At 32.4% G+C, this 14,838-nt stretch overlaps 2 protein-coding genes and 1 long non-coding RNA gene across 11 annotated transcripts in view; 2 read left to right on the forward strand and 1 right to left on the reverse strand.

Moving 5' to 3' along the window:
- The window catches only part of LOC149489387 (uncharacterized), a 68,606-nt gene that overhangs the window by 52,094 nt on the left and 1,674 nt on the right, over positions 1-14,838 (reverse strand). The gene's annotated exons all lie outside the window — the stretch shown is intronic.
- The window catches only part of pot (zona pellucida domain protein papillote), a 75,550-nt gene that overhangs the window by 4,952 nt on the left and 55,760 nt on the right, over positions 1-14,838 (forward strand). The gene's annotated exons all lie outside the window — the stretch shown is intronic.
- On the forward strand, positions 8,842-14,691 carry LOC149489394 (cysteine-rich with EGF-like domain protein 2). Of its 6 annotated transcripts, XM_089712604.1 has the most exons (4): positions 11,164-11,465; positions 11,548-12,527; positions 12,601-12,632; positions 13,552-13,689. In XM_089712604.1, the coding sequence occupies exons 2-3, from the start codon at positions 11,560-11,562 to the stop codon at positions 12,614-12,616; spliced, it is 984 nt and encodes a 327-aa protein (XP_089568730.1). In that variant the 5' UTR covers positions 11,164-11,465; positions 11,548-11,559; the 3' UTR covers positions 12,617-12,632; positions 13,552-13,689. The 6 variants fall into 6 exon arrangements, with proteins under 6 accessions (XP_089568705.1, XP_089568722.1, XP_089568714.1 ...); XM_089712579.1 differs by lacking the exons at positions 11,164-11,465; positions 12,601-12,632 and adding an exon at positions 8,842-8,865 and having other exon boundaries at positions 13,552-14,691; XM_089712596.1 differs by lacking the exons at positions 11,164-11,465; positions 12,601-12,632 and adding an exon at positions 8,902-9,802 and having other exon boundaries at positions 13,552-14,691.

Below are 14,838 nucleotides of genomic sequence, written 5' to 3' on the forward strand. Positions count from 1 at the left end.
ACATACTACGCAACGGATTTTGATGCGTTTTTTTAAATAGATAGAGTGGTTGAAGAGGAAGGTTTATATGTTTAATTTATTAGGTTTTAAACACAGCGGCCGAAGCCGCGGGCGGAAAGCTAGTTGGAAAATAATAAAAGCTTTATATACATCTGGAGATATTATAATGATACAATGATGTAGCAAGCTTTTAAATCATTTTATTACATGAATTTTAAAATTACCTATTCTAAAAAATGTTATTTGTCATTTAATACGAAAATAAACCTACTTGAATCTGTGTGATGAAGGAAAAGCAAAAAAGCGTATAGCTACGACTTACAAAGTAATTTTTAACATAGAGATGACATCACAGTATGGTTAATGCGATGTAAATAAAATTCGTTCCACCCTGTTGATCAGTATTTAGCACATGTTATTACGCGCTCTTTAATTATGAGAATTCATATGAAATAATCCATTTGAAATTAGGTAAACCCGCTTACGTTATGACTTGTATAGCGTAATTTTTGAACTAATGTTTTAATAGCACTCAATTGATGTACTAGGTAACTGGTAAGTACCTATACTTCTTCTAAGGAATAATTTGCTGTCAATATAATATGATAATAATTGTATTTTAATAGCATCCTAATAAAGCAAAAACATATAACACATCGTAAATACACGATCTCATTACTCTATGGTACCAGACGCCATGCTGCGATCTATCGATATTTTATGCCGCGCATTTTTTATCTATGTCACCTGTCAACGTCGAATATAAAATTTCTTGGTCACTTTTCATTTCTGCAGCCGCTTCGTTACTGCGTTCGTTATTATTATTGGATAAAAACTTTGATTAAAGACATGAGGCTGAGCACCTGTTTGGAAACATTTTTTTGCATGTATCGATAGTCGATTACTTTTTTCCATTCTATTTTTGTTTAACAGAAAAAATTAACGTTAAACCTATTTTTAAAATTACTTACATAAAAAGTAGAAGTGAAGTAGAAGCATCAAAATTATGGTTTTGAGTTTTTGGTCACTTTGGTGTTTTGTCTTGCACCTGGGAAGGGTGTTCACTTCACCGTGGTGTCGTGCTGTGGACTTGTGGATAGGGTTGTCATATGTTATGTACCTATGGTATGTAGTGAATACAGGGAGCAAATATTATTTTACGTGCCACCCATATTCATAGACTTGTACTTACTACAGTTACATTTTCGATAAGTTATCGTTAAAATAGGTAGGCGTATATCACAGCATATGCGCGTATAGGCTAGAAAAAATATATTACAATCAATCTAGGTACATTGTAAGTAGGTATGCATACTAATTCCATACTATCAGCATATCAATACCCAATATTATAAGGTCTCTTATTATTAACACCAATCGGTATTCCAGTGGCAACCCTAAAAAGAATAAAACGTGCTGCAATTTCGAACGTATCGGGTAAGCACCCTAAATGCAGTTTGAAATTTGAATCGTGTCATAAATTAGTAACGAATTCGACTCCATGCTCGAGCGCCTGCCCTGTCATTAACTTTTTTTCAAAAAAACCGGTACCGTCCACTCGCGTATTGACTGAATCGATTTTAAGACTGCAATTACCGGTGACGAAATTCAAAATTAGAATAATAAACGATTATGACAAGACTTTGATGTAATAAACAAAATGCTTTTTAAATGCAATAATCTTCTTATATATAAAAATGAATCGAAAAATGTGTTGGTAAGCGCATAACTCGAGAACGGCTGAACCGATTTCGATAATTCTTTTTATATTATATTCCTTGAAGTACGAGGATGGTTTTAATGTAGAGAAAACGTAAATATGTACCACGGGCGAAGCCGGGGCGGACCGCTAGTTAATATATATAAAAATGAATCGCAAAATGTGTTGGTAAGCGCATAACTCGAGAACGGCTGAACCGATTTCGATAATTCTTTTTTTATTATATTCCTTGAAGTACGAGGATGGTTTTTATGTAGAGAAAACGTAAATATGTACCACGGGCGAAGCCGGGGCGGACCGCTAGTAATTAATACAATAAACATATTGTTAGTACACGCAATATCAATTATAATATTTTTTATTCATCCATACTAAAATTATAAATGCGAAAGTAACTCTGTCTGTCTGTCTGTTACTCAATCACGCCTTAACTACTGAACCAATTTGCATGAAATTTGGTATAGAGATATTTTGATACCCGAGAAAGGACATAGGCTACTTTTTACCCCGGGAAATAGGATAGGTTTTATCCCGGAAATCCCACGGGAACGGGAACTATGCGGGTTTTTTTTTTGACTGCGCGGTCGAAGCTGCGGGTGGAAAGCTAGTTCATTATAAAATCACAGAGATGAATAATAATTTGAGACAAATTGTTAATGTACATAAATATTTACCGAAATATAGAAATTTCTCTTAGGATTAGATAACCTTATGCTTATCAGACTAATATTGTGCTGTTATATACTTAAGAGACCGTAGACGGTTTTATATCTTTTGGATATATTCTGTTTACCTATCTGTTAGACAAAATGACAATGTATGCACATTTTCCTCAAAATGTGTCATATAGCCTAATATTATGGGACATATCACCTGAATCTCTACTATAACTACATAATATTATAATAAAGCTCGGAGGAATACGATGAGATATTTTTGAAATTGAAATATAAGCCTTATAAAATATAAACAACAAATCAATATTATTCACTTCAAATGATTGGACCACACCAAAGTCGCCTGCAGGTAAGCGTGCACAAAAGTGGCTCTTTGTATCCTATGCAGCATTCCTAAGCCCTGCCTATTATCTTCCATGCACTTAGCCAAATAACAGGGCATCGATAGTCTGATTTAGCGCTTTGGGCCAAACAACGAAATGGAATAATGGAAAGAACTTATCTAATCTAAAATACATCAACGCTAATAGAAAATCTATTCGAATTTAGAATAGAATTTTAAATTATCTATGGTCTTGATTATTGAAAAAGAAAAAAGTTGGTTAACTTTTTTAAATCGCACAATAGATCTAGGACGCCGCTTTGTCATCGGCGTTCCAAATTAGGCAATATGCCTATTATACTGGCAACACTTGTGTACACATCACGTCCAAAATGGAACTTGTCTTTCCCGTAAGCATCCGGCGCGCCCGCTATGGCAGTAAAATTAAATATTTAATGTAGGGGAGACCGAGGGGAGTTGAAACAATTTTCACGTTTTGTTTGATATAACTCATACTATTATCAGAAATCTTATGGTACTGGTATCAATCGATAGGTTATTCTATACACTTCCGAATGGTTAGCATAAATAAACGGTAAGCGTTAAAGATGGTGGTTAAAAATTGACTTAATCGTAACAAGTCAACTTGTTTCAATTCCCCTCATACCGAGGTAAGATGAAACAGAGGTCGAGGAGAGTTGAAACATAATGATTTTGGGGAGTAATAGGAGCTGCGAAATAAAAATGATGATTTAATTCAAAGGTTTTAATTAAAACTTATATTTTCAAGTAATCAACGACTTTTATAAGTAATATTTTAATGACATTTCAGTCAAGTAGGTCTAATACAAATAATAAACACCTAAATAACCAAAAATTAACATGCGTAACATCAATTATAATCAGTCAAATCAACAAAATGTTTTACATTTTTATAAAACTAAATCTTTGACATAAAATAGTTAATAATCAGTCGTTTTTTAAGTATGTATTACAATCAGTACCTACTATAAACTATTTAAGGAACAATAATCTACAAAATGTCAAAGACAAAGTTCTCCACCAGCACAAGTTTCATGAGCCCACAATTGGCATTTCAAACATTGAGCCCACTTTTCTTTGGATCTGTTATTTGAATATGATTCCATACAGCAAATACAACAGGATTCCTCTTCTTCTTCATCACTATCTTCGTTTCTTGACAACCTTAACCTTTTTAGTTTTACAGCCTGGTTTTAACTTATTCTTGCTTTAGTTCATCCAGTAGGCATGCTTAAACAAATAAACACATTAAATCAACAATAAAATCCGATAATCTTCGTACTTTTTAGCTATAATCAGATATTAAATTGAAAACAAGGAGAGTTGAAACAGTCTGTTTCAAATCACCTCGGTGAGAAAAAACCTCCCAATTTTTATTCAAATCACGACCAAGCAGTAAATACACAGAAATCAAATTTACCAAGTATATTGCAAGAATCAATAGATAATAAGTTTTTAAAACGTAAATAACTCAACCCAAAAAACAATACCAATATTAAAGTACGAGCATCTTAAAAAATCATGAAATACTTACTTTTTACGATTTTCGGCACATGTCATTCAGAACTACACAACTGCACAACTGACGTCATCGGCATGAACTGACGCGATAGCTGGTGGCGGGAGTTGGTTAAAAAAGACGTTGCCAGATCGCTAACAGTTTTAAGTTCGGAGAAATCGAGACTGTTTCAACTCACCTTTGTTTCAAAACCCCTCGGTCTCCCCTAAGTAATACAGCTCGATTTGAAGTGACGAGTTTTTAAGTGCTCTTTTTACTCGTCTCCGTAAAACGGAATAACAAGATTTTTTATCATAACCGCTGAAAATTTAAGGCGGGCTTCTTATCATTCATTTTGTTTGCGTGTTATGTCTGCTAAAAGTTGGTTTGCTGTAGAACAAATTGTGTTTTTTTTTTAATTACTAATGATATATATTGTTTCTTTGTAGTATTAGTCAGTTCACAATTAATTATTTATGCGATTTAACGCAATTACAAAGTGTAATTTATTTTCAAAATGAAACTCAATTGCAAAGTAATTACGTAGTAGCTATCCAGAAATGGAGTGTAAGCCAAAAAACATTTTTGTTTACTAATATGAAATATCGCTATAATTCGCACAGATGTTCAGACTGAACTTGTGAAGATGTACGGATAAAATGCTACTGTTTTCTGTTTCACGAAAAACTATGTTCTCAAGCAGCTGAAATTTAGTAAGTATGAAGATGTAGCGTTGCTGAAATAATATTTGTATACTTGTCTCTACATTTTGATCATTGAAGTATTTTATATCCGTGAAGTTTTTATGAATGCTTATACCCTTTTTGAGCATTAAGTACCTACAGAGTCGCAAGTGTTAGAGTAAATAAACAGTATTATTTCAATGTTTATTGCTGTAAGCATGTAATTTCTTCACTTCAAACCATTTCGAAGTAAGCATAGAGCGATGACCGACGATTAGCTGTGGATTTTTTATAGTCTCGACTGGCAGGATGCTTCTACGTGACTAAAGTTACCTGATGAGGGGGCATACATTGCTCCACATGATAGTTTACATTTAGAAACATGTCTTATATAGAGAGCAATGTATTCTGACTTCTGGGAAGGCCAATCTAAATTATGAGTGACATTTGTGGTTTTATAAAAGAAGAAAAGACTGCTATTATCGTAACTGTTAACCTATCTAATGTTACCAATAGGTTTTTTCTTATTTTACAAAAATATCAATCTCTTGGCTTTACTTAAAATTGACGTAGGTAAGTAGGTATACAACATTTATAAACTACCTATGTGAAATCTTTGTAAATTAATGAATTAATTTATTTATGTATGTTACAACTTACAGTCAAAACTTATTGCCGGCCAAAAACACTGCAAAAATCAGTCAAAAACGTTTTTGACCGACGCTCTCAGTTATTTTACAAAACCGTCTACATGGCAAAATTATTGTTTAAATTCGACCAATCTTCTCAAAACAACCATAATAAAACAATATAGAGCTTACACAAGACGTTGATAGGTACTAAAAATATGAATTGTACCTACATTCGTTCTCAGAGTATTTTTTCATCAAATATATAAATAAATCCGCTACTAAGTAAATAATGATGTATTGAATATATTATTTGAAACTCGTTTGAGGACCTTGAAAATTATGACATAAATACGATGTGTCATGTTCTCTATGAGATCTCTAGTTTTTTAACGAGAATTATATATCGTATGTATCGTTAACAACTTTTTATTGTTCGTATCTCCATGTTTTCGAGGTTTTCGACCCTATATCTCACATGGTCCATGGTGGTCTATGGCAGTTTATTACTTTAAAAGCGACTTTATCTAAAACGACGACGGGTTTTAAATTCATAGCCTAAACATTCATGTTTCATGCCTGTTTAAATTATTTTATTTTGACGTTGGAACTTGGAGGATATTTTATACCTTGGTAGCTTTGGTAGATTTTGAAGGTGAATTTAACAATTATTGTACCTAATAAATTAATATTAACACCATAATTTGTAAATAATCGTTACAGAGATTAAAGAATTTTTTACTGATATCCTTAAAATTAGGACCTTAGGTATTTGAAGGGTATTTGTACATTTCGAATACAGAAGGAAATGACCGGATATAACTGTGGATAGATTTGAAATAAAGATTGCCATACACAGAAGAGAGAAAAAGCTTACGTACCAATCAATTTAAATATTGATTCGTTTATATAAGATTGTTGGTCTATTCCAAGTTTTGGCGACAATATTCTGGTTTCCATCGTAGGCGTTATTCGGAGGCCTTGCTCGGCCGGTTGGCATTTGCGACATGACGTCATTTCTGTGACTCAAGAACGGCGATCCGCTTACTAAACAGTTTCCATATAAAAACTTGGCTCAAGTTGACTGTATATAATTGCTGTTTTTATATCAGAAACGTTATATATGTAAGACTGGTAGAAAATAATGGTTTTCAACAGTTAGCACTTGTCAGAAAAGGAATGATCTCAGACTGTTTGGAGTTAATCATTATTCTTATAAATGACTAGCTTTCTAAAATCCTTTCTTAGGGGACGCCTACGTTATGACATCTACCTGCATGCCAAATTTCAGCCTGATACGTCCAGTGGTTTGGGCTGTGCGTTGATAGATCACTATATCAGTCACCTTTGAGTTTTATATAGTTACTAGCGGTCCGCCCCGGCTTCGCCCGTGGTACATATTTACGTTTTCTCTACATAAGAACCATCCTCGTACTTCAAGGAATATAATAAAAAAAGAATTATCGAAATCGGTTCAGCCGTTCTCGAGTTATGCGCTTACCAACACATTTTGCGATTCATTTTTATATATAAGAAGATATAGATTTTGAATTAAGTAATTGAGAATTTTTTGTATGAGATACAATCCATATGAAACCGTTCAATTAATGAAAAGTACAAAATAAGAGAGCTCAAAAATTAATAATTTCTTGATTTCGTGTCTTAAACAGCCTCAAGCAAACTGTATCATCGTTTAATTAAAATCACACTCCAATCAATTGACTTTGATTGAAATAATAATTTATTTCCGTTAATTTTTTTTAATCTATACGGCCCTTAGAATTCATGGAATTTTTTATCTGTAGCGATCCCACAGACCTTAAAATTTGAGTCACGAAAAAAAGCAATCGACAGCGGAAGTAATTAAGAACTCAACGGCATTAATTTCACGTACATTCAATTTATAATTAGCTGATTGTATCGAATAAATTATTTTATGATATTTTAGATGACTCAGCATTTTCTGGTTGTTTATTAAAGTCATCTTATTCGTGGTTTAGAGTTCACCCAATGTAGAATAATAGAAGGTTTTAGATACAAATTGTAGTTATTAATATAAATTAGAGAAATTTCAACATAATTTTCGTTGAATTTGATTTACGTGAAATATTTGTAGCTTAATATAATAATTAGCTTTTGAATTAAAAGAAATGGTTTTGAAACATATTGTTGTAGCAAGAAACCATATTTCCCAAAAAAGAAAGAAAATTATAATAACAAAATCCAAAGACTACATTTATTCAAATCGGCAAATAATGAATAGAAAAATAATTTGGAAAATCCAAAAGTGCACGCCTCATAATTTTTTTTTAATAAATATTTATTAATTATTATTTTTGTTTATTTAATAACAATTAAACCACATCGAATCAGACCCTGAAAAATGAAAGGGTTCTATTCCTGAGCATACTCAAGCGTAAGAGAAAAAAAAAGACTCGATTAGTAAAGTATTTCGGTCGCTATCGTGTTAACAAGAAAAAGGATCCGCACATACAGACACACGGACGTCCAAGACAGAACTTTTTTAAACTGTTTTTTAACTAGTTTAAATAACAAAAATGACATCAAAAATATCATGAACGTTAAAAATAGTGTTTTTTCTTAATATGTGTGTGAATGTATTATCTTACAAGTGCAATGTATGATACATAAAGACATTTTAAGTTTGAAAAATCAGATGTTTTGCGCGAAGCGACAGTAGTACCCACCTCAACGCTTCGCTTATGAGGCGTGCAATAATAGAACTCTAAAAACGTAATTTTAACATATTTTATTAAATCACCAGGTACCTACAAATATGGCAAATGAGCGAACATTCAAGTACATTAACTCAGAAAATTACTAACACTGTTTATAGTTCTCATGTAGTTATGATGAAAAAATATATTTCTAAAGTGTCCATACTGCAGCAGTAATCGTTTATACGAACACTTGGGCGGCACCAAACCCGACTCTATCAATAATACAGCTCCATAATAACACCTTTGAATATTCAGTCTCACGTTGTAATTTGCAAATAAAACTCACCGACAATTTTTTATCTGCATTTAAAATAGAAGTAAAATAATGGCAGCATTTAATATCTTACAGCGAGCGAGCTCAAAGATATTATGATATCAACTATAATCCACAAACAGGCTTTTATTAAACCGCGGTATTATGATCCATTTTGTTTTATTTAACATTTAAATGGAGTAGATAATCTGTGGTTACCCCCCGTTCCCGCCAAAAGCGCGCATAGATTAAAATAAACTACAGACCATAGTCGCAACAGAGCTCTCACACAAAGCACAGGTAACTACTAGCTTTATTTATTATGTTCATATTAATTGTGTCCTAGCCTGTTTATAGTTGGAAAACATCGTAATTCTTAGCGGCTTGCGATGCATTCTACTTTTATTATTTGCGTTGATGTCTTATCGTATTAATACAATAGCGGATTCATGCGTGCTTTTTCTTTTTTCGTTTTTATACTAGGTACTTAACGAGAACCCGTAAGGAGGGAATTTAAGCGCCGGCGCAGTGGACTTTCATAATTATTAGGTTATAGAGGACTTTGCAACAGGTATACTCGTTACAAAATCTATATTATTATTATAAAGTTAAAGAGTTTGTTTGTTTGTTTAAACGCGCTAATCGCAGGAACTACTGGTGCGGTTTGAAAAATTCTTTCAGTGTTAGATAGCCCATTTATCGAGGAAGGCTTTAAAATATCATGAGGTAATCTAAGATCAACAGGAGTGGAGCACTGCGGGTAAAACCGCAGGGCACAGCTAGTCTTTGATATAATTGTTATTTCTTTTTCCAATGACAACCCAAATAATTTTACAAAATGATCGTTACAGTACATTATGCATTCAAAATATTCTAATAAGTGCAGTATCATGATTAATATCTAATTCACACTTCTGTTTCTAAAGTGTTAGTGATAGAAATGTTCTCATAAAAATTAACATTAATGTAACATTTATTCTCATCTTCAGCGAGGCAAATGCTCATTGTAGTTGGTGAAAGCAGGAAATTATGTAAGCGTGTAGATGGTCTACGTAATGTGACGTTAGGTAAAGTGCTTTGTCCAAAGAAATGGCAGGGATTGAGATGAACTTCACTATACATAGACTTTTAACGTGCTTTTAACATATTATTTGTCTTCTGACTTCTTGTGCATAACGATACAACTAATAATAAAATCTTCAGTCATCAAAGTTACAATAATTTTTTAACGCTATATGTAAGTATTTTAATCATTGCTCTATTTACTTACAATAATATTATAATATTGTGTTGTTTATAATAATTGTTATTGACATGCCAAGGAATACTGAATAGGGAATTATGAAGCTTCGAATTATATAATTTCCTATTGATTTTAAGATCCCACTTATTTGAAGATTTGCAAAATTTGAGATATTTCTACGTTCATACTTCTACGTTCATACAAAAACTGTACATACACCTTTTCTTTGTTCAATTAATGGATAGCATTGAAATAAGACGAGACTTAATCTGAAAGCGGGTATCAAAACGAATGAGTGATGATCATTCCGCCGATTCGATTCATACATTACTCGCTTATTCGCACAATATGATATTGATCTGCGAGACTCGTATCGTAAAATCGATAATTTTTCATCAGAATTATGCCCCGCGCGTTCGTACGTGAGATATTTATGGACACAGGCGATGATGTTTCTGTAAGTTATAACTTTTTCGCGGTAATAACTAAAGGTTGGTAGGTACTTAGTTCATTCATATTTTATTTTATTTTATTCAATCTTATAATAGCGATAAGATTTATCTTTGGTCTTCGCAAGTTCGACCATATCTCAGACTTCCGCTCACAACTCAGATGGCTTCCTATCCGCCTTCGCCGGAATACGCATCTCCTGTCCCTCCTGTACTCAATCCTTTTCGATCCCAGAACTCCTTCCTACTTAAAAAAGAGATTTATATTTATGGGCTCGTCTCATGAATGTAATTTGCGCTCCTCTAACAATCTTACGCTTTGTATGCCTGCTCACATCTCCAAATTTTATGATTCATCTTTTACCGTGCAAGCCGTAAGATTGTGGAACTCCCTACCAACCGCAATAAAGCAAGCGCAAACTTTGAATAGTTTTAAAGCTGCAATTAAAAAATATTATCTGTCCTCATAATCATTCTGCATCTGTTCTGTTTTACCTATTTCTCTACCTGAAATTTTTATATAATATCCTCTTCTGCACGTTTTTCTTTCTTTCGCTATATGTAATTTTATAACTTACTCATATCTATTATATTTATTTGTATTCACTCCTTGTATATGCACTATCTACCTTTTTCAATCTTTTCATTTTCCTATATCCCAAGGTTGCCTGGAAGAAATCGCTTCAAAGCGATAAGGCCGCCAATTTGTACGGTGAAGATTCTTGTTGTATATTATTGTATTGTTTATCTGTGCATTGTACAATAAAGTGTTTTTTATTTTTTTTTTTTTTTAATATCTTAATTTTATTTTTAAATCGAAATTTTATTTTAATAATTTCTATTCGAATAAATAAATTATATATAATAAATTAATTTTGGGATATTTCAGAATAATCTGATATGTTACAATTATAATTATGTTGAACTTTTTAAAAAAAATATACAAATATAACATACTTAGACCTTGAAACGGAACGTAGCATGACGTAAAATATTGAATGTCAAACTTGCAGACTCGCTGATGTGAAACGTCACTTCTCATCCGTCAGTTTTATTTAGCTAGTCGGAATAAAACACGTCAGTCTTTTGATAATTTATTAATTAAAATCTGCATGGATTATCACCATATATTGTTAAAAAGCTGCTTAGGACGGTAGCGTTTAGTGCCAAAATAAATTTACGTAAAATAGTTTGTAAGCGTAACGTCGGTACGTAAATCTGTTGTGTCTTCAACGTCGGTATATACCGCACAATATTTAGTGGTTTCTATAAAAAATCTCTTCGTTTCAGGATATAACTACGATGATAAGATCTGGAATAGTATTACCCGCCACTGTTATCAATTTAATACTGCTTACTTCCGTTTATTGCACGGTCCAACCACCAGTTATAAGCCCCGGTATAATAAGTCAGTCGAAATCGCTCGGCGAGTGCCAATCTTGTAAGTTATTCATAGAATCGTTTCAAAAAGGCCTCGAAAGGACAGCAAGAGGGAAGTACGAAGGCGGTGATGCCGCGTGGGAGGAGGAGAAGCTAAAAAAATCGTATAAACGAAGCGAAATTCGGCTCGTAGATATTCAAGACGGTATATGTAAGGAGGATTCGAAACATTCGGTTCAATGTCATCACGTAGCTGAGAAGGCCGAAGAGTTCATTGAAGAATGGTGGGCGCAGAACCCAGATGAATCTGATGACCTGTACACATATATTTGTATTGATAAATTAAAATTGTGTTGTCCAAAGAACCATTTCGGTAAAGACTGTTCACCATGTCCCGGTGACCATCAGAAGTTATGCAGCGGGAATGGCAAGTGTAGAGGAGATGGTACTCGCAAGGGTAATGGAACATGCCTTTGTGATATTGGTTATGCAGGGGACAACTGCGACACCTGCTCGTCAGGTTATTTCCTAGCATACAAGGACGAGAATAAAATGCTATGTTCCAAGTGCCATAGATCCTGCATGGGTGGTTGTAGAGCAGGGACACCAAAAGACTGTGTGGCGTGCAAAAATGGGTACATTTTTGACTCTGAAGAAGGCTGTTTAGATGTAAATGAGTGTGACGATTTGAACAAATGTAACGCAGACCAGTTCTGTCAGAATACACTGGGTTCTTATGAGTGTATAGCTTGCGATAAATCCTGTAAGGGTTGCTATGGCGACGGACCAGATATGTGCAGAAAATGTGGTACAGGGTATTCAAAAAAAGGCGAATTATGTATTGCTAACAGGGAAGATGAAGACCAATCAGAAATACTCACCACTACAAGGTAATAATTGCTCTGTTGTTTGTTAAAAAAGTTTTTATTTATTTTTCTTCTAATGAGATTATGTTTCTTACAGAAAAGAGGAGCTATAAGCTTGTGATAATTTAGGTAAAGATTTTTTTAGTTATTGGTGATGGGTATTGGTCTATATATTTTTTTATTCATCCAGGGTTCTACAGGGCTTTTGAACTATATTATGTGTGTATGTTTTATACCATCATATTATTTAATATTTATATTATTATTTTATTTATTTTATTTTATATTATGTTTTAATTTCATCATTTTTTGTATAGTACTCTCATTAAAAATATTTGGTTATTGATTCTCCATGGCACATACCCTTGTGCCATGGAGAGCATGGAGAGGCTTTGAAAGATTTTTTTTTATATATTTATTTGCTGTCAAATTGGGGCTGAATTCATACTGTGTTTTAAGATCAAGAAAAATTTCATGTAGTGCTTTTAGAATAAATAATATTTTATTTTAAAAATATTGTTTTTACAAAATTTAAAGTACGAATGAATATAATAATTTAAATTACCATATTATACCGTATTTAATTTTAAACTTTACATGTGTTTACATAAATTAAAAGAAAGAAGTACTTTCAAGTCTTATTAAGCTTTAAGTTTTTAATGATTTTAATATTTAACAAAAAAATGGGTTTTATAATCACGTGTGTTATTTTATAACCCCTTTTGGGTTGTAATTTCTATAAAATCTTCACAACAATGTAGTTTTATGAACTATGTCAATGCTATTGTGATTTGTGACACATACACATAGTATGTAAATGATGTTGGTGTAGCCTTTTATGGCGCGTAACTTCAAGGTACAACAAGTATATTTGTAACAATGAATATTAACAGTTTCAATATTTAATACATTCATATTTTAATCATAAAATAATATAAAAGCAATCATACTAACCCCTATTCAGACAAATTAAACCCGACTTTCACAGTACACACGAAAACAGCCACACATAAAGATATTAATCATTAATAAATTCAATTTATTAAAGGTACATTACTTACATCGGGCTTTTGATTGCGACCGGCATTTTACTTCCGAAGTCGGCGTCCCTTGGGAGCTTTGTTGGCATCATGGTCATATCGTATATTGTTGGAGCCGAGTACTATTGCATGATAAATGGCCACACGGGCCTTGTCAATATGAAAGACTTTGATTTGATGCAACTTTTCCGCACATAAACATTTTATACGTAGGCTAGGATCTTGGAAGTTTTTACGGCGTTTGTTCCACTAGTTTCATGGGACTAAAACTGTATAAAAAATTAAAAAAAAATCGCGTTTTTTTGGTCGAATGTTGTACGTCATGAATGCGGGATGAGTTTTAATTGATTTGTTTATATACTTTACTTTTTTAATGGTTCTTTGAGGACGAAAAATATCGTTAGTGGTTTTGTATGGTTTTTTTTTAATTTTGAATAAATAAAGACGTGGAACTAGTGAAACAAACATGAATCGAATATGAATATACAAGTAATAGGTTATTGTACTCTTTTAATAAATATACACTGTACTAGATGTAAATTTATTTGAAAATTAAATTAATTGAGCTTTGACACATTTTTATTTGCACTTCCATGTTTAGGGTATTTTTCTGATTATAAATCATGTCTTTCCAGATATTTGATAGCTTTTTAAATAAAATTTGTCCTACATCCGATTAATATTTTTTTTATGAGTTTCCCAAACTTTCAATTCACGGCATAAAGTTGCAAATTATGAATACTAACCAGTTATCGAGAAATAGTGGGATCGTGAAAAAATACGATATTTTTTTTAATGCGTTTCTTTTTTGTGTTTCGGACGATTGCATAGATTGGGAAATCGAGTTTTCATACTTTATTTTATGTATTCTTGTAACAGCTATCGTAAAAATGTCTATTTTGTACGTCCTTTACTCAAAAATTCCTGTATTTTTGTAATTTGTAAACTCCCTTGGACTATCTGTCATTTAGTTATTATTAATAATAAACATTATTATTATAGAAGTAAGTATACGTAATAATCCATACATAATTATTTTAATGCTGTATCATATTTGTTTTATTATTAATTTTATCTTAAAGGTTGTTAATCACAGTCCATGTTTTTTGTGATATTTTTCTTATTTTGTGCTACAAATATAATTTATAAGGTATGTAGTATGTACAACAAAATGGTTTTGATTAAGTTATCATACTAAAACGAAAAATCACCATAAATTTTTTAGTCATATCGATAAGTGAGTTTTTAAGTGAGATTTTATTCGTTTAGGCTCTGCAAAAATTTTGTTAAGTTTT

The sequence above is a fragment of the Colias philodice genome, chromosome 3 (assembly GCF_061535455.1).
Source record: "Colias philodice isolate Cphi_HAF_F1 chromosome 3, ilColPhil1 Martin Lab GWU primary, whole genome shotgun sequence".
In the NCBI taxonomy this organism is placed as follows: domain Eukaryota; kingdom Metazoa; phylum Arthropoda; class Insecta; order Lepidoptera; family Pieridae; genus Colias; species Colias philodice.

Excerpts from the sequence above, each read along its gene's own strand:
- LOC149489394 (XM_089712579.1), top strand. The coding sequence starts at position 11,560 with ATGATAAGATCTGGAATAGTATTACCCGCCACTGTTATCAATTTAATA. Across the intron at positions 12,528-13,551 it reads GAAATACTCACCACTACAAG|GTACATTACTTACATCGGGC; the intron begins GTAATAATTGCT and ends AATTTATTAAAG.